This window comes from Cryphonectria parasitica (genome assembly GCF_011745365.1).
Source record: "Cryphonectria parasitica EP155 unplaced genomic scaffold M406scaffold_2, whole genome shotgun sequence".
Classification (NCBI taxonomy): domain Eukaryota; kingdom Fungi; phylum Ascomycota; class Sordariomycetes; order Diaporthales; family Cryphonectriaceae; genus Cryphonectria; species Cryphonectria parasitica.
Genome location: NW_024468910.1, coordinates 2,478,382 through 2,495,460, shown reverse-complemented (window position 1 = coordinate 2,495,460; position 17,079 = coordinate 2,478,382). Strand labels below are relative to the sequence as shown.

The 17,079-nt window shown below is 49.8% G+C and overlaps 4 protein-coding genes and 1 non-coding gene across 5 annotated transcripts; 4 read left to right on the top strand and 1 right to left on the bottom strand.

Annotated features, from left to right (window-relative positions):
• The first annotated feature begins 1,469 nt into the window (after nt 1-1,469).
• On the top strand, nt 1,470-3,296 carry M406DRAFT_354944 (uncharacterized protein). Its single transcript, XM_040923040.1, has 3 exons — nt 1,470-1,810; nt 1,907-2,127; nt 2,191-3,296. The coding sequence occupies exons 1-3, from the start codon at nt 1,679-1,681 to the stop codon at nt 2,780-2,782; spliced, it is 945 nt and encodes a 314-aa protein (XP_040779585.1). The 5' UTR covers nt 1,470-1,678; the 3' UTR covers nt 2,783-3,296.
• Nucleotides 3,297-4,475: 1,179 nt separating this feature from the next.
• M406DRAFT_t33 lies at nt 4,476-4,586 on the top strand. The gene has a single exon. It is a non-coding gene; the product is annotated as a tRNA-Ile (tRNA).
• A 2,949-nt stretch (nt 4,587-7,535) lies between these two features.
• On the top strand, nt 7,536-9,308 carry M406DRAFT_327050 (uncharacterized protein; the record flags this gene model as incomplete). Its single annotated transcript, XM_040920163.1, has 4 exons — nt 7,536-7,569; nt 7,645-8,022; nt 8,180-8,352; nt 8,655-9,308. The coding sequence occupies 4 exons, from the start codon at nt 7,536-7,538 to the stop codon at nt 9,306-9,308; spliced, it is 1,239 nt and encodes a 412-aa protein (XP_040779584.1).
• Nucleotides 9,309-11,208: 1,900 nt separating this feature from the next.
• M406DRAFT_71610 (uncharacterized protein) lies at nt 11,209-11,901 on the bottom strand (the record flags this gene model as incomplete). Its single annotated transcript, XM_040925482.1, has 1 exon — nt 11,209-11,901. One exon carries the CDS (start codon nt 11,899-11,901, stop codon nt 11,209-11,211), a length of 693 nt encoding a protein of 230 aa, XP_040779583.1.
• A 2,850-nt stretch (nt 11,902-14,751) lies between these two features.
• M406DRAFT_354943 (uncharacterized protein) lies at nt 14,752-15,760 on the top strand. The gene is made up of 2 exons (XM_040923039.1): nt 14,752-15,079; nt 15,216-15,760. Exons 1-2 carry the CDS (start codon nt 14,817-14,819, stop codon nt 15,457-15,459), a joined length of 507 nt encoding a protein of 168 aa, XP_040779582.1. The 5' UTR covers nt 14,752-14,816; the 3' UTR covers nt 15,460-15,760.
• Nucleotides 15,761-17,079: the final 1,319 nt, after the last annotated feature.

Sequence of the window (17,079 nt, the reverse complement as noted above, 5' to 3'; positions counted from 1 at the left end):
GTATGCACACATTTCTGTGGGGGGGAATAGCAAGCGGAGATCCTTTAGATCGAAAGAGTATAGCAAGGTGAGCTTATTCATACCCTGTAGGGCTGCAGGCTGGTAAGCTGACGACAGATTCTACAATCATCAGGTCAATTGAGGCTCTGTATCCACGTTTCTCTGATCCTCTCCAGCTCTTTGATATGTTGATGTAATCTCTTGTCACCATCTCTTATTAAAAGCAAGTTCAGCCAGTGGACGGACTATATAGACTGCTAAAAAGTGTCATTCGGTCGTCTCCAGCATCCAAGTAGTGGTGTCCGGCAGAATTCACAAGACTGGATAGTCTATCGCAGTTCCTGATAAGGTTCTGTCATCACAACAGCAGATGCAATGTATTCAGATCCCCTCCAACTATCATAGGGCTGAATCACACGAGTTGGGGGGTGCACACCCTTCTAGGCTTCTGCTGCACGTAATCTCACTCATGTTGATGTAAGTAGCGGTGAGATAAACATTCAAGCATGAACGAATTTGGCCAATATAATTCACACGGTGTGGCTGTCTCCACAAGTCCATCGTATGGATGGTGTGCAGCACCAGGGATCTTTGCGTAACCATACAATAGTGCAAGTTGATTTGGAAATGCACGCAGATCATCGCCCATTGTGCTGCACAGACACCGATTTCGATCAAGCATCATGTTGAATTGTTGCTTTTATCTACCCCAACTGGAGCCTGGTCATTAGGTCTCTGTTTCTTGTCGCTTCATCATTGGATGAGTCCCTATTCACCTTGCTGGTCCTGTCTCGTTCAGTGGGTGTCATATCTTCCTCAAGAATAAGCCAAAGAGCTCTGCATGACGTGTTTAACGGGTTCGGTCAAATTTCGAAAGAGGAAAGGCAATCAAGGTTCACTCTGACAGTGTATTAACGAGCCAAATAACGTACAGACAGGTTACATCAATGCCTAACTCAAAATAGGAGCAGGCGAGTCCAAAGATCTATTGTGCAGAACGGGCTTGCGACGTTTCCAGAAAGATAATTCAGGCTCGCCCTCGACCTGGCATCACTTGATTAGTAACCTCTTCTCCTTGGCTGAGAAGACGTGTGCTTAGTGGCCGGCTGAAGGGTTACGTGCCGATGGAGAGCTGCATGGCAAGGGCCCTCATGTGATAGGCTCAGTGTACGAAGAGGGCATGCGTGGTGTCATCTAAGGAACGCAGCCTTCTTAAAGTGGCAGCAGAGCCGCCTGCTTTGGGGGTCCCGCCACTTCCCTCTCCTTGCTTGCCCTCTCCCGCCCCCGCCTCTCGATTCTTTTTCTCCCAGTGTCAGCTGCGGGCCGACCCTTTTTCTTTTGCGGGGCATCGTGGGGTGTGTCTCCTGACTATATAAAGGCTTCGTCCGCCTCGAGCTGGAGTGGCTCACAGTTTCCTCCTCCCACTTGTATCTGGCATCTTCGGAAATATCTCTTGAATTGTAATATGCCTCCTAACAGAAACAAAGAGGGCCGATCCAGGCGCCATGCTTCCCATCAGAGGTCCTCAACTGATCACGATGCCAATAGGACTTATGTCGGGGTTGGTGCTGACAGGTATATTACGCCGCACTATGAGGGTTCCGCTTCCTATGATGCACTTCAACAGGGTCCTACATCGATTGATCATCACAAATCTGAATCATATGGCGGCTCGTCGATGTGGTCGACCCAGGGTATGGCCTCTTCGGACCCCATGGCGACGCAGGCTCCTGTGATTACCTCGTCCGGACAAAGTCAGGGTTCAACTGGCTATGCTTATCTTTCAAGTCCTACCAGCGCTAGCTACCAGGTTGGTGCCACCTGTTATACCCGGTCCAGCTCGCGTCGCGGAGGTTCAGACCAGAACTATACAACCGATAACCTAACACGGAATCAATCGGCTCAGCCACAGCAGAGCGATTACGACAACATCAACTTCAGTGGAATTGGTGGCCACCTTAAGAAGTTTGCGGAACCCTCTGGAAAGTCCAAACATCAAGCAAACTCTGATCCTCTGATCTACGGGGCTGCTACCCACGAAGCCACCTTCACGACATCTCCAGAGCAGACAACGCAGTCAATGTCCGACTCGATGGAGATACAGGTGGGCTCGCCGCCCCGTTCAATGTTAGTATACTTCTAGCAAGAGACCAACAGCATGTACTCTAAGCTGACTGCAGATACTAGCAGTTCGCTTGATAATTACAGAGGCGACTCGCGGGGATCCAGTACACAGAGCCTTGGTCGACAGCCCCACCAGTATCAAAGCATCGCCAGCACGACAAATCCGGTCCAATCCGCGCAGATGCCAGCACCCGGCACCTCATCAAGTAACAGAGAAGATGGAGCGCAATACTGGGCTGGCGAAAGATGGTCCATGGCACAGACTACACAAATACATGTTCGCCAGCGTTCCCAGCGGAGCACTGATCAATATCCACCATCATCTTTCGCTTATCAGCCAAGCGAAGGGAGCCACAACGTGTCGGTATCTTCTTCCAGAGGGCCAGCCTTTCAGGAACAGACTGAAGAGCAACAAATGCCCTCGCCTAGTCATGCCAACACCCAGGACGCCATGGTAGGCTACCGTACGGGACAACGATCATCCCAAGGCTATCAACACTCGGCCTCTGGGTACTCGACTGCCTACGCTCCTGGTTCTGCGGATGGTTCTCAGCGATTTTACAACACGCAGCAACATGCTTTTGCTTATTCTCCCCAGCCCGATTCGAAAGACCCTCAGGGCGATAATTACCAGTCCTATTATCAAGTGCGACGCTAGGGAAAGGTACAGATATTATCATCGTACCTTCTATTCTCTTCTGATCAATTTGTCTCCAACTTTCTAGCGTTTCCCTCAGCCTGGTGACAATGTCCTTTCCTTTTTCTGGTCCTCCTTTCCTTCCTTTCCAAGTTTCTTAGTCCAGGTTGCTCTTCTCCCGTTGTTCAGAAGCAGATTGTGAGATTTGCACGCATGAATTTGTGCGGCATTCGATAGCTGCTCCAGTCGGAACACAGAAGTTCATTCTGATCGAATGTGTGCGGGAGCCTCCAGATTGTATGAAAGCTTTCCAGACGGCAGTCCTGGCCATGTCCTTCCTATTTCTTCATCCATGTCTAAGCGCTCCTTCGTCGTTTTCAGAGCGCACTCCCTCCTCCCCTTTCATCCGTCTTTCCCATTCCATCATCTCTGCGTTAACCCAACTCATTTAACCAGATTGCTAAATGGTATTCCCCCTGCTTTCAATTGTGCAGAGGCAGCCTGAGAAACAAACAATCAATCCTTTATTCTTCTGACTGTGGTCATGGAAAGGCACCAAGGTTTCATAACTTGCATGGTGCTGGTTAGCGTTGCACTGTGGGGCTGTAATCATGTAAGACCATTGGTCAGACGCCAACGACGTGAAAGTTGTCCCAGGGTTCCGATGAAGGAAGTATGCTGGGCGGCGGTTCAGTGATGCAAAATCTTCATCTTGATATATTCGTATGGCAAGGGAGGTGGTTGGAGGTCGATAAGATGACATGTCGAACGAGACGTAGGATGGGGAGAAAAAGAGCCTGGATGGTCGCGGGGATCCCAGGTGTTGCTACTCAGGTCAGAATTTGACTGGTGGCGACTCAATCTCCACGCTTCTTAACTCCGCCTATCTGACCATCCAGACAGAACTTAGTGGTTGTAAAAGCAAAACCCTGAAGCCAGGTGTTATCCCTTTCCTCAGTAAACCTTTCTGATTATCTTCTACTGCCTATACAAGATTCGGTAGTATAGCTCAGGAAGTTGTGTAATATGCTTGAATAGAGCAATCTAGAGTTGGTGACTGTCTGCGATCATTCCTGCTGAGTGAAGGTGACATTGGGTTAGACAACAGTACAAAATTCAATGAGCTGGATTGTGGTGTCATGACAATACTCGCCGGCGCATGATTCTTGTCCCGTCAGCCTTCTGGTGCTGTGCCACTCATTAAGTTGGCCAACACCAATTGCCCTTGTCATCCTTCTGTGCGCTAACTCGTGTCCTTATCACGCTGTCAACTGGCACAGCGGCTGCCTGGCTGAATCAACATCACGACTGCCTCATGGTCATGAAGTATTGATAGTTCCCGTTCAGGCCCAGTATCTTTGACGCGCACTGCCCTGGCAAATCTGAGCTTGTGATGGCAATAGACTAGCTGCAGCTATCGAGCCGTCTCTCGCTGCTGCCAACATGGCAAAATCTACCAGCAGCATGGGTTGATGAGCTCAACTACGAATACTCTCCTGTCTGAACCCACTAAGGCTTCGCAGGGAAACAATCATAAAGATCATATGGAGATATCTATGAAAAACTTAAAGTAAGATTATGGTAACGGAACATAGAATGGTCTATTCTGTATTGCAACTATGAAATGTTGCTGAGAGTTTCCTGAATCTTCTGTTCAGTCTCAGGGTTATCATTTGTCAAAATTTGACGTGCTTCTAATCTGAAAAAAGTGCATGTCCGTGTAGCGCAGTGGTTAGCGCGTCGCTCTTATACACCCAGCCAAATAGGGTTGTGTTGAGTATGATACTTCATGCGAAGGTCGCAAGTTCGATCCTTGCCTCGGACACTTCTTTCCATTTTGCTGTTGAGGTTTTATTGTTTTTCGGGTGGAAACTTGCTTCCAGTATTTAATTTTTGTGGGTTCAGTTGTATTCCATTATTTGTGCTATGATTGTGGTGAGATCACTCAACGTTTCTTGGGATGGCATGAATCCTTTGGCACTCGCTCGCTTCTCTTCTCATCAGGTCTTCCGGTGGTGTAATACTAAAGCAGCTTGTATACCTTAATCAGGCCGGAAAGTCTGGTCAGATGAGCAACTGTCCAGCTAGCCTGCAGACCTGTCCTATTATTCTTGATCAGAGAAACCCGGCAGGGTCAAGGTTTTCTTGTGAATCTCGCCACCTGGGCAGTGCGCATATACGGATCGCTGGCGACGCGACTCGCGCATGAACATGAAGAGTCGGAAAGCTTATGGCGTAGAGTATGGATTACCTACCACAACATATCCCTCCGTAATGGAGGGCTCTTGGTAGACTCAACTGTTGTTCTGATGCATCGTACATAGATCTTCGCGAGGAGAAGAACGACAAAGTCTTGAAGTGCTCTATCCTTCCTATCAGCACAACCTTTCGTTGCACCATTTTCTCATAATCCTTTTTGTGCCATCATTCGATTAGCTTGGGTTCACCCTTGTGCTGTGCGCAAGTTTTACGGCCGGCAGAGTGGAAGTTGAAGTCCTGTGGAGGCCAAAATTTGATCATATGTGTTTGTGTCTGATGGTCCGGTTTCCTATCGTTCTGTCCATATCTTTGCTAACGTGAGCATTGGTAAACTGACGTACCTTATGGGCTGGTAGCTATGCAAGAACTTTCACTGTCGCAGTGAAGGACACCGGAACTGGCGATAGGTGAGTTATCCTAAACGCGATTACATCTAAGTCACTGTCTACATCTGTTTAATTCCTGTAGAACTGCTCTCACTTGCCTACTACCTGCAATATACTGTGACGGATACAACATTGAGTCTCAGTACTCGTAGCACTACATTCATTCACAAATGTAGGGTCTCTTATTTTTCGAAAGCCATTCTTACATCAAATTGACTTTTTAAAGGCCATGATTCAGATAGCTCTTGAGAACGAGTGGGAAGTAGAACGCTTTAGATTTCTTCCGAGATCAGTAAGATTACTCAGGTTGTATGTTATTGTCATAGAAAAGAGCACAGGAGTATGTTGACACGTGAGATTCGCAACCGTGGTCGAAACACACGAGCCTAGGCTACGAGATGTTCTCATGACGTTGCCAGGTCCGACAAGATGAGAAGTGTCACGTTTCACACAGTCTCAGATGACGCGTTTCAAGACGATAGAATGTCTGGTCTGCTGAGCTATCAATTGCATCTGTCAAAGTGGGCGCTAGGCTGACGGGGCCAAGTCTCACGGACAACCTGCATGCGGACGTCGCAGGGAGCTTGTAAGACCCCATGGCAAGCTGAGAGGTGCCGTAGAACCGACGGATCACCTCGAACATAAAGCATGTTCAAGGATTTTCCAGGCCGCCTGGGGTCGTAAATGCGTCACATTGGAGCTCAGCCTCATTGTACGCGCGCGCCTGGCCAATGAACAGTCATCGTGACTGTGTGAGACACCTTTAATGTGTCAGAGCCCGATGAACCTGTACAGGAAGATAATTTAGATTTAAGAGAAGGCAACCAAAGTTAAGTGACATTGACAGAATTGACTTGGAGAATATGAGGATTGATGCAGCCCCTCGTTGAGTCGGGCACCTGGGCAGGGGGGCGTCAGCATCAAGGTCACGAATTTCGGGGGGAAAGGCAACAACAGCTTACATGTCATTCTGGCCTGACCGAAATTAAACCTTCTCATGCACATTTTCTGTGTGATTCAAGTTTAAGGTTGGATGGCTGGCTGGCTGCCTGGGTGTCCTCGGGACCTGAAATGTCGACCGCCAGCTTTTGTAGCCATGTCTTGGAGGCTAACCGTCCGTCTGTGGCCGGTGAACTCTTTAGTATCAATCAGTGCCTTATCTTACATTCTTAATTAGTGTTAGAATAAATATTTATTCGAATTTGTCAGGGTGGATATGGCTGTTTTACTCTTTGACCAGTTTACTAGAAATGACCAGCTGCACATGCAATGGTGGGATGGCCTTTCTCGAAGTACTATGGTGGTGTTATCTCTCGAGAATTTGATCATAGTAAGGAATTAAAGCGGATATGAACCATTTTTTACTCTTTGAAACCATTAGTTCCTTAATTGTTGAGTGTGCTGGGTGAGATTGCTAAGGGAGTTTCGACAGCTGATATAAGGACCCTCCATTCTGTGGATGGTAAGAAGATGATGGAAACAAGCAGGATTGTTAATCAAAATGCTATGAATACACTGGAATAATATGTGACTCGTTCAATTGAATGAACTTGCGATATTTCACCTGAAGTCTGTCTTGACCGCATTGGGCTGATTTTCAGCAAACTCGCTGAATCTGGACGCACCTGGATTCTGCCCAGGTCCAGGAGAGTCCCAGATTTAGGTAAAGTGATTATTAAATTATTGTGTTGGCCTGAGTTGTATTCAACTTGCTCCCAACCTCAAGCCTGCTGATACATCGCACACAGCAAAGAGATCAAGGTAATTCACATCTCCAATTCCTAATCCTGAGTCCCTATCAACAATCAATCATCCGCTGTTGACTATCTATATTGGAGTTATTAGAACTGATTCATGCCCAGGTCCTGACAACTGGAAAAACAGTGTTCACGATGAGCCAACCCCAGCCACGATGGCGGTCTGCATCGCAATCCTTATCTCGACAAGCTAACCCATACTCCTCTCGACAGACCAATTCATCCTCATCGCAACAGGGACAGTCACAAGGATATCAACAAGTATATAGAGTACCACACAACCAACAATACTCGAGAAGACAGGTCAAGTTCCGTCAACTTGTAGCACCATCATGGGCTGAGCAAGGGCCTTCCCACACTCCCAAGGCCAGAATGTCACCAATTGGCCCCAGTGCCGCAGCTCAATGTAAGCAGCTCACTTCAAGCTTCTTGCCTTGTCGCCAAAATGCAAGTGAAAGCTTCATTAGCTCCAATACTCCAGTTCAGAATCATCATGCTGCTGTCAATGCTAATCTTGAAGTGATCACTCTTCAGGTTCATTCACAGCTATCTTCTGGTGCCCAGGAAGGTCCATCTTCGCAGAAGAAGCAGGAAGATACAGCCCAGTCCTCCAACCCCCCGTTCTTCAGGTTGACCACAGCAGAACTTCTGGGTCTTCAAAGGCGTTACCACAAAAACAAAGCGCACAATTTTCGAGATGTCACTTCAGCTCGCGAGCTCGAAGCTCGTGGCCGTGGTTGGGACGTTTTCAGCCGTGCTCGCAAGAAATCAGAGAAGCAAGGCACTTCCGAGGACTTCAAGCGGCGCATCGATGACGAGCTCGATCATACCCTCCTCGCGGGCCTAGAGAGCATTCATGGTAAGCGTCGGGAAGGAAAGCTCGTGCTTTCTCTTGGGATTCCCTGCCGCCTGGAGCTAACAGCATGGATGCCGCGAGAAAGGCAGCGCGCATTATGCGAAAATCGGAGAGTGCAAAGGTAGAGAAGGGGATTTCATCTCTCGTCAAAACCAAAAAGCACCTTCGCGCAAGATGAAGGGAAAGCCAGATGATCTTCAGGTAGGAAAGATCCCACGATCTTGCCAGACCCGGAAGAAGTGTATGAGTAAGACGAAAGAGCGGAAGCCAGAGATCCCGCAGGAAGAGAATGACGAGTCCCCTCGCCAGGACCAGAAGCTCAGCAAGATAACAGTCAGGAACTCTCTTCAGAATCCATCGCAACAAGCCCCTTGTCCGAGGAGATGAACACCCATATTGAAGATTCTATTACAGTGAATTTCTCGAGCTATGTGACGAGCGCTCCACTTAAGGAAACAACACCGTTGGGCCCCTCAAGCAAGAGGAGAGGCAGAGAGCCATCTCCACCACTGCCATGTTGCTCCTCATTGGCTCTTGCGGTGTCGGCTCCTGATAACAAACGGCGGCTTACTGACAGCTCTACCAAAGGAAAGATTGACCCTGCCTCGTCACCAGCTAGACGACCTCGTAGCCAGCAATTACGGTATAGACTGGCCAAGGAGGAGGAGGAGGCCAAAGCGAAGAAACAGGATGAAATGCACAAGGCGAATGGCAAGCCAACCCGAGAGTTACATCTTCGCGTCCGCGAGAAGTCATTGAAGACTACCAAAGCCTCTTCTTCAGTACGTGGGGTATACGACAGCCTGCAGCCGAGGTTTTCCAAGTTCCTCTGCGAGTGGGAGGGGTGCCCAGTAGAGCTGATGAATTTCGACACTCTCAAGAGGCATCTCCACAAGGTTCACTGCAAAGCGGCGCAAGGCGACTTCACATGCTTGTGGGGCGCGTATGAAGAGTCTGTGGGCGGCGGGCAAGACATGCACCGCAAGGTGTACCAGACTGGCGAGGAACTTGCCAGTCATGTTGATGATGTCCACTTGACTGTGCAGGCATGGCATATGGGGGACGGTCAGGGCAAGCATGGGATGGCGAGCAATGCCGACGCCGCCGACAAGCTCCCGGCGTATCTGTTCGAGCAGCATGGTAAACGTCGCCAGCAAGTCACGCCGTCGGTCAAGGATCAAAGAATCGAGACGCCCGTGGGCTGGCGCCAGAGAAAGAAGGCGGCTGAGGCGCGCTTCGATGCCATGGAGAAGGAGTATAAGAGAACATCTAACTTTGAGAAAGTCTGACTAGCGAGATTGTAGATGGGTCGTCACAGGGACAGGCTGAGAAAATTTCGGAGGAAGTCAAGATGTTCTGTAAGCGTCCGGGGGAAACTTTAGAACGCTCTCACTACGCAGGTTGGTGGATGTGTCCTGGAATTAGTTATCGTGCACCAGTACATACGTCTGCTGTGAGGGCTGTGATGTCGTCCTCCTTCGTTGTCAAGCCAGATAGCCGTTGGGCTCGACAAATACAGAGCAAAGTAACAAAGGTAGTCATGATGATGGACGTCGATTGAATCTTTTCTCCCCCCTCCCCCTCCCCCTCTCCACTCTTCCTTTCCCCCCCCCCCCCTTCTGTAGTTTAATGACCTGTCAATCTGCTCGTAGGCTGACAGCAATAGATCGACCCTTGTCCCTCTTCGCCACGTCAGCAGCATGCATGAGTCTGCTGTAGTTCTGGACCACAGCATTGCTGCGAACAACGAGGCTTTCTGGATCCTCCCTCTGCATATCAGGCGGAAAGAGCTTGACCATATAGGTCGAATATTATGTCATAACAAGAGCCTAACTGTGGAGAAAGAAGTCATAGGCATAATTAAGTAGTCAGTGTGCGAGAGCACTTGGCGGTCGTTATTTTGCCCGGAAACCAACTGCCCAAAGATATGCCTGCATGCCCAGCCACCCACTCGTCTGCATTTCATCAATTGCATCAAGACGCCTTGCTGACGCCACATATAGCAGCGGCACAGCTGAGCCCCGGCGAACGGGACCCAAATGATTAGCCCGAACTTATCTAGACTCAGAGACTGGTGCATGGGACTATTGCCCTTTGCCCCATCTAGATTTAGACTCAACTGCGTGAGCAGGATAAGGTGCCATGTCAAGGCAAACAGGTGGAGATTTATTCGTTGGTGGTCGCCCGGCTACATAGTCGTTCAGCTGGAGCCCTGTGGGTCCGAAAAGAAAATGCTTGCGCATTTACGATGGAATTGTATCATCCAAGTACTGGTGACAAGTCTTCCTAAGTTTGAAGTGCATATTTTGTGTAGTATGGAGACGGGAGATTAATGATGATTGGATTGATCGTTTGGGTGTTGGGTTTGCATCAAGTGATGGGGGGGGGGGGTCTTGCTACAAAACAAATCCACCTTTTGTTCCTTTGAGCACGTCGCAAGGCCTTCTACGTATCCTTTGGAGAAGAAGATCAAAGTAACGAGAATTATACTCCGCAACTAGTTCGCTGCAGAAAGAGTTGTTTGGATTGACACAGGTGAGAGTTTCTCTTGGTCCGATCATGTCACGACACGGACTTTGAGACTCTTGTATCCCCTGATTTATGATGGTCTGCACGCTGCGTTTAGAGCTGTGCTTTATAGGCTTCCTGATGAGGAAACACCAGGTTCCACTCATCGTGTTGGCGGACCTCCCGAGTTCTTCCTTTGGGCCCAGTCAATGGCATACATAAGAGGGGTGAGTGATGCAGAAGCGGCTCGTGTGGACGAAATAAGGGATTCGTCACAGTGACCGATTTAGAATATTGAGAGTACCTTGAAAACTTCATGAGTCCCAAACTTGAGGGCATTTTGTCATGACGAAAAGCTCTTTTTCGTTTTCACCATATCTTAATTCGCACTCCCCAGCGATCAACTTGTCCCACAGTCGAGTGACTGAACAATTTGGGCGATAGAGGACGTTGTTTTTACATACACACATAATCATCTGTGAACCCTGAGTATGAATTGGGGGTGATAGGCACCGAACATCAGCACTTGTTGCTTGAGACCTCGTATGTATTTTCCATATGTGCTACTCAATCCTGCCGGGCATCAACTTAGGCGCTGCACACAGAGACAATGCAACTCAGAGAGACCGATGGTAAATACCTTGATACCCTTTCCTCCTCTCATGGTGCCTACGCCTGAGCTTAGTCCTCGAGTATTTGTACATGAGCCTTCATCATCGCGGCGCGGATCCTCGACAAGCTCGTCCCGATATTGGTGGACGCGCTGATGAGCAGCGACTCGCCCTCGTCGCCCTCATGCCCCTCCTTCTTTCCCTTATCACCGTCCTTTTTCTTCTTCTCCTCGTCAACTCCAACTCCATTGCCTGGCTTTTCGGCCTTGTCGACCTTGTCAGTCTTCTCAGTGTTGCCGGGCTTGTCAATCTTGCCGGGCTTGTCGATTTTGTCAGGCTTGTCGATTTTGCCAACCTTGTCAATGTTGTCAAGCCTATCAGTCTTGCCAGGCTTGTTGATGTTGTCAGGCCTATCAATCTTGCCAGGCTTGTCTATCTTAACAGGCTTATCTAGTTTAACGGGCCTGTCTATTTTGACAGGCGTGTCGATTTTGCCAGGCCGGTCGGTTTTGCCAGGGATGTCGATTTTGCCAGGCTTGTCAGCCTTGTGCACCTTGGCAGTGGCCTTGGGGGCTGGGACGTACGGCTCGCCATCGTCGTAAGAGTCATGTGTATAAGCGAGTGACGCACCGCGGGATCCGTCGAGGTTTTCGTCGGGTTCGGGGAAGGGGAGGAGACGACGGTGGCTGGTGATGGCGCAGAGCAGCGCTACGGCGAGCAGGATGAAGAACACCCACGTCCCGGACTGGCGCTGGTTAGACATTGTTCTTTGATTTTGCAGTGTTTTTATTATCTCTCCTCTCTCTCTCGCTCTCTCTCTTCTATGGTCGTGAGAGGGGGGAGGGTTTGAGCCAGGAGAGACAAAAGGCACAAAGTCTGGCTTTTGGGCCCAAGAAGGAAGGTCATGTCAGGGTTTGGAAACGTCCCTGGGCAAGTCATAATTAAACCAGACAGTCGTCGGTATTTTGTACGCGAGAAGGACACGCACAAAGTCCAGGGCAAGGGATGTTTTTGTGCGGATGGCAACATTCCCCAGGGCGCCCAGATGATATCAAGGGGCGGGGCCTCCCTTGCTTGTGGCCGATCCCAGTTTTCCACACAGGCAGAAACTACCACGGTCATAGTCATTCTTTAAATCCAACGATAGCAAATGGTCTTGATTGACCAGAATAGGTGCTTTGTGAAAGGAAAGAGGGGTGGTTGGGGGGAGGGCAGCCCATCATTTTATGTGCCAACCTCAACTTTCGCCGCGCCATGAAAACATGCCAGCCGCGCTCCGTCCCTGAAAAGTGCGTGCATCTTTGAAGAACAGGTGTTTGCAGGACAAAGATCTGACAGTCCATTGCTGTTAAAAAAAAACCCCAGATGCTTAAATCTGTCGATCCATATGAGTCTGTCCTCTCATGTCCTAAGAATAATCCCAGACAAAAGCAGATGAAATCTCGTGGAAAGACGGCAATCGCTAGTCTTCCAACACTGGCTGCATCTTATGTAACTCCCTCCATCTTCCTCTCTCTCTCTCTCTCTCTCTCTCTCTCTCTCTCCCTCTCTCCCCCCACGCATCTGATTCTGAGCCGACAAGCATGTCTTCTTGCTGGAGAGCGTCTCCCAGTGGGCCGTAAAAAACGACATGGCCGTCACAATCTATACCGGGGAATGATGATGAAGAGGTTTCGCCGAGGTGGGAAGCAAGGGATGTTGTCCAGGACAATCCTTCAGGACTTGGAAAACTTGTCTTGAAAACAGGGTTGCTAGCCGAGGTGTGAGGCATTCTTCTTTTCTCCATCTTCTCTCTCACCAGGAATACTCTCCAAGTCCGAACTGCCTACAACAGCAGGTCCTTCCGGTGGTGTCGAGCACCACTTCGTATACCCTGGGCCGGGATGTTAAGCAGAGGCTGGGCGGCTTTTTTTCAGCCTCGGCCCGGGAATGGCATGGTGCAACATCACTGGGCCTTGCGCGCGTGGTGGAAGCAGTACTGTGCACCCCAATGTATTGTTTACTTGCTATAATATGGTACTACCCCGAATAGAACTCACGATTGTGTATGGTATGATGATGACGATGAGACTAGCACAATGCATTTGTGGCATCGCCGTCACTGGGCGGCTTAGGCCTGTGGGAGTGCTTAAGTAGGTAGTGGAGACGAAGTCGAATCGACGACGTAGTATTTGCCTACACGCCATCTCTATCGTGTAAGTTGAGTGAGTAGTATGTTGGATAGTATAAAAGGTGTGATTTTTTCTCCCTCCTACATAGTAATCTTAGGAAATGGTTATTTGGTCCGAAGGTTCCGAGCACTAGTGGTACATAATCGTCGTACCATTTTCAGAGGTATGTACAGTATCTCCTCGGGCCAGGTATGGTGCTTTTGTGCAGGTGGAAAAGCCGTTGTACTGTGAAGTCGATGCAATAGTGGAGCTAAGAGCCCAGGTCAAGTGGCCCTTTCCATGACGTCAGCCTGTCAGGGTCCTCGCAGGGGGGCCTGAGCATCTTTAAACTTTCTTCACGCCTTTGGCAGCTGCTCGGCTGCTTTTACCATAGTATTCCCGCTACCATTTTGCAGTGCTTTGGCGTGTGTATGGTCCCGGTTTAGGCTCGACAGCGCTATGCCTTGGGCGGTTTAGCAGCCGGGCAATGTGGGCTCTGGGTCCCTGCGAACCAAGTTTCCCACTGTCGTCATGTTACTACAGTAGGGAAATCGAAGCAATCAGTATTATTATTATTATTATTCCTGGTTTATTTTTTTCCCTCTCCCAATAATCACGGGCACTTTCTCGTTCGGATGCAGCCTCTCTGGAACCGGGGTAAAAAGTTGGCTTGACCCCTCCTGCAGTCGTCTGTCCTACCCTCTTCACACACACACACAACACACACACACACACACCTTTGCGCCATATTATCTGACCTGTAATCAGTATTGTTTTCTTTGGCGTGCATCATACAGCAAAACAACAGCTCGACATCATCATCTCCAAAGCCATCCTGCAGCAAAACCCCCGCCGGTCCCAGCTCTGCGATCCGAGCTCCTAGATCGTTTGCTTCTCCTTTTCTCCATCGCCTAGTCCAGCCCGACCGCCCGAGCGGTGAGACATTCCGCCTGCTCTTGACCCAAACCGTCAGAGCACCGAAAGACACTCACTTCTGTCTTGCACTACCTTGGGAGTTCTTATGGAGGGTATGTCCAACAAACCCCGTCCTCTGTTCTTGCTCAAGATTCGCTCGGATAACCTCCCTAGACGTCTCTTTTTTCTTCCCCGTTTTCGATCTTCTGTTATCTTCCCAGAAGCTGACCAGACTCAGCACGGCGACGACGCATCTTGAATACAATTAGCGAACTCTAGAGAAAAAAGCCACCACTTCGAGATATCATGGCCGGACGTAGGTGCCACCCCACCCTTCTGCCTGTTGCTTCTCCTCTCGCAGCGATCACGAGATGCTGATACACCCGGTGCAGACCCGTCGCTGGGCCTCGTGGCCCTTATCTTCCTCGCCGGATCGATCACCATGCTCTTCTTCGTCATCCTCTCCGGCGTGAAGCACACCACCCCGTTGGACAAAACATATTTCCTCCAGGCCGATACATCAGGCATTACGGGCGCCAAAAGCATCTCGCAGTGGACCTACTTCTACATCTGTGGTGAGGACAATCTGGACTGCACAAAGGCCACGGCCGCCATGCCGTTTGGTCATGCCTGGGATAGCAATGCATCCGGCGTGCCCAGCGGACTGGGAGGAGGTCACGGCAACAACACGACCTCGACCTACTACTTCTACATGTGGCGGTTCGGCTGGGTCCTCTACATTATGTCGCTCTTCTTCTCCGTCTGTGCCTTCTTCACAGGCTTCCTCGCCTGCTGCGGCCGTCTGGGCTCGGCCATCTCCGGCTTGGTGTCTCTGACCGCCCTCTTCTTCTACACCATCGCCGTGTCTCTAATGACGTATGCTCCCCTCTCCATTTTCCCCGTTTGTCGAGGTTTTTCAGACTTCTTTTACTCCTATCAGGTTCCGCGGGCCCTATTTGTGTTGGAGGTCATTTATACACAGCAGATGTGCTCACACCTCGAAATTTTCCAGTGCGACATTCGTAAAGGCTCGGGATGCCTTCCGGGCCGACAACAGATCTGTCGAGATCGGACGATATGCCTTTGGATTTAGCTGGGGAGCATGGGCTGCACTCCTCATCGCCACGGTGCTGTTCTTCCTGGGCATTCGCAGCTCGGATCGGGGCTCGAGCCGCCGCTGGCGCCGAAATCGCAGTGTCAGGAGCCAACGGTCGTACGATCTCGGCTCTCGACGCGTCAAGGATGACTATGCTTAGACGGCAGTATATGACGAGGCGGACGAGGCTGTAGACCGACGACGACGACGACGACACACGAAGATGTACTACAGCGTCGGGGCTCTCTGGTCGCGGCTGAAGATTTGGATAAGATAATACCTAACATCAAGCCGAGAAACAGGGGTTGGTGAGATCGGCGTGTTCGGAAGCACTGTAATATGTTCTCACCTACTCAAGACCTGCGCTTCCTCACAGGCCTGTTTTGCGAGCCTAAACACGGTTCCTTTGAAATACTCACGTACCGAAACCTATTAATACAATCAACATGTACCTTAACAGCATTCCAATGGCTGCTTCATATTTGAATGGAGGTTCTACTTACGTATGAGAGAACAGGGCAAGACTGACTCGCCGCAACATCATCCATCATCTATAGTATTTGTATACAAGTACACGCCCACAGTGGTCGTCAGCAGTACCATCATCCTCAACCACTACATGCGGTTAATTATATGCATGTAAATTACTCAGCATGGACTTCCAACTCCACAAGCGTGAAATGGATGAGACGCTGCGTCTTCTGCATTCAGTAATTTCCTCCAACCCCTCCCCTTTCCTCTTGCGAGGTTTGGACAGAGATATCTGCCGAGGTGCCACCCCGAAGGATTTGCATCCTTGGACTTTCCGTTGCGAGGTGTGGCTGGGTTCGTTTTGCTTAGCTTTCTTAATCTCCGGAGCCGTGCAGACTGCCACCACGATACGACGGCAGTGGTTTTGTTTCAAGTATTGGGTTGGTTGATCTGCTGTTGCTGCTGCTCTCTTTCCCTCTCTCTCTCTTTTCCTCTCTCTCTCTCTCTCTCGCGCGCGCGCGCGCAAAATGAGTATAAGGATTCGAAAAGTTGGCCAAGCATACAGTCTCTGAGAGGAGGTTGAATCGTAAGGAGTTATGCACCATACATGATACAACGAGGTCTACTAGGCACAGGGTCAGAAACTCATCAAGCCGATGACACTTTGGATTTGAGGCTTGGAAGTCATTTTGCATATCGTCCTCATCCTCCCAAGCACAAAGTGGGCAGATCGCAAGCACAGAACGTGTGTCTAGGCCCCGGAGGTGGGGGGGGGGGGGGGTTTAATTCCAAATGCCGAGTCCAGAGCGCCACCATACACACGACGGATCACTACTTGAATACTCAGTGTTTCCAGCTGATCAGGCCAGTGTGTATAGTACTATACTTCAGAGTTTCTCCCCCTCTTGGGAGGCAACATATCATCGCCAACAAGTGATCATGGCTCACCTTCCCAGCGAGGACACGATTCTGTACGGATTTTCTTCCTGTTTTCACCTTTTCCCCCGTCCTTCTGGGTTCCCACAAGGCAATTGGCAAGCCAAGCCACTCTTGCATATACGGAAAGCAATTAACACGTCCTGGCGCTCATGGCCCTGTTCTCGTCGTCGGTCTGCCGAGCACAAACCATGTGCATGTCAAGCTTGTCCGTCCATCTTCTTCGTATCGGCCCGTCGTCCCAAATAAATAAGGTTTACCTACTCCTTCTTTGGGGGTTGCCCCCTTCGTTGGGCACCCCCTTAAGGCTGGCCTGTCTTGTTTTCCCTCTTACTGTCATGTTGCCCTCTTCTCCTTCAGTGATGCAGCATCA

Coding starts and splice junctions, on each gene's coding strand:
- M406DRAFT_354944 (XM_040923040.1), top strand. CDS start 1,679: ATGTGGTCGACCCAGGGTATGGCCTCTTCGGACCCCATGGCGACGCAG. Junction 1,811..1,906: donor CTACCAGCGCTAGCTACCAG/GTTGGTGCCACC, acceptor CAATCGGCTCAG/CCACAGCAGAGCGATTACGA. Junction 2,128..2,190: donor GGCTCGCCGCCCCGTTCAAT/GTTAGTATACTT, acceptor AGATACTAGCAG/TTCGCTTGATAATTACAGAG.
- M406DRAFT_354943 (XM_040923039.1), top strand. CDS start 14,817: ATGCCGTTTGGTCATGCCTGGGATAGCAATGCATCCGGCGTGCCCAGC. Junction 15,080..15,215: donor ATCGCCGTGTCTCTAATGAC/GTATGCTCCCCT, acceptor GAAATTTTCCAG/TGCGACATTCGTAAAGGCTC.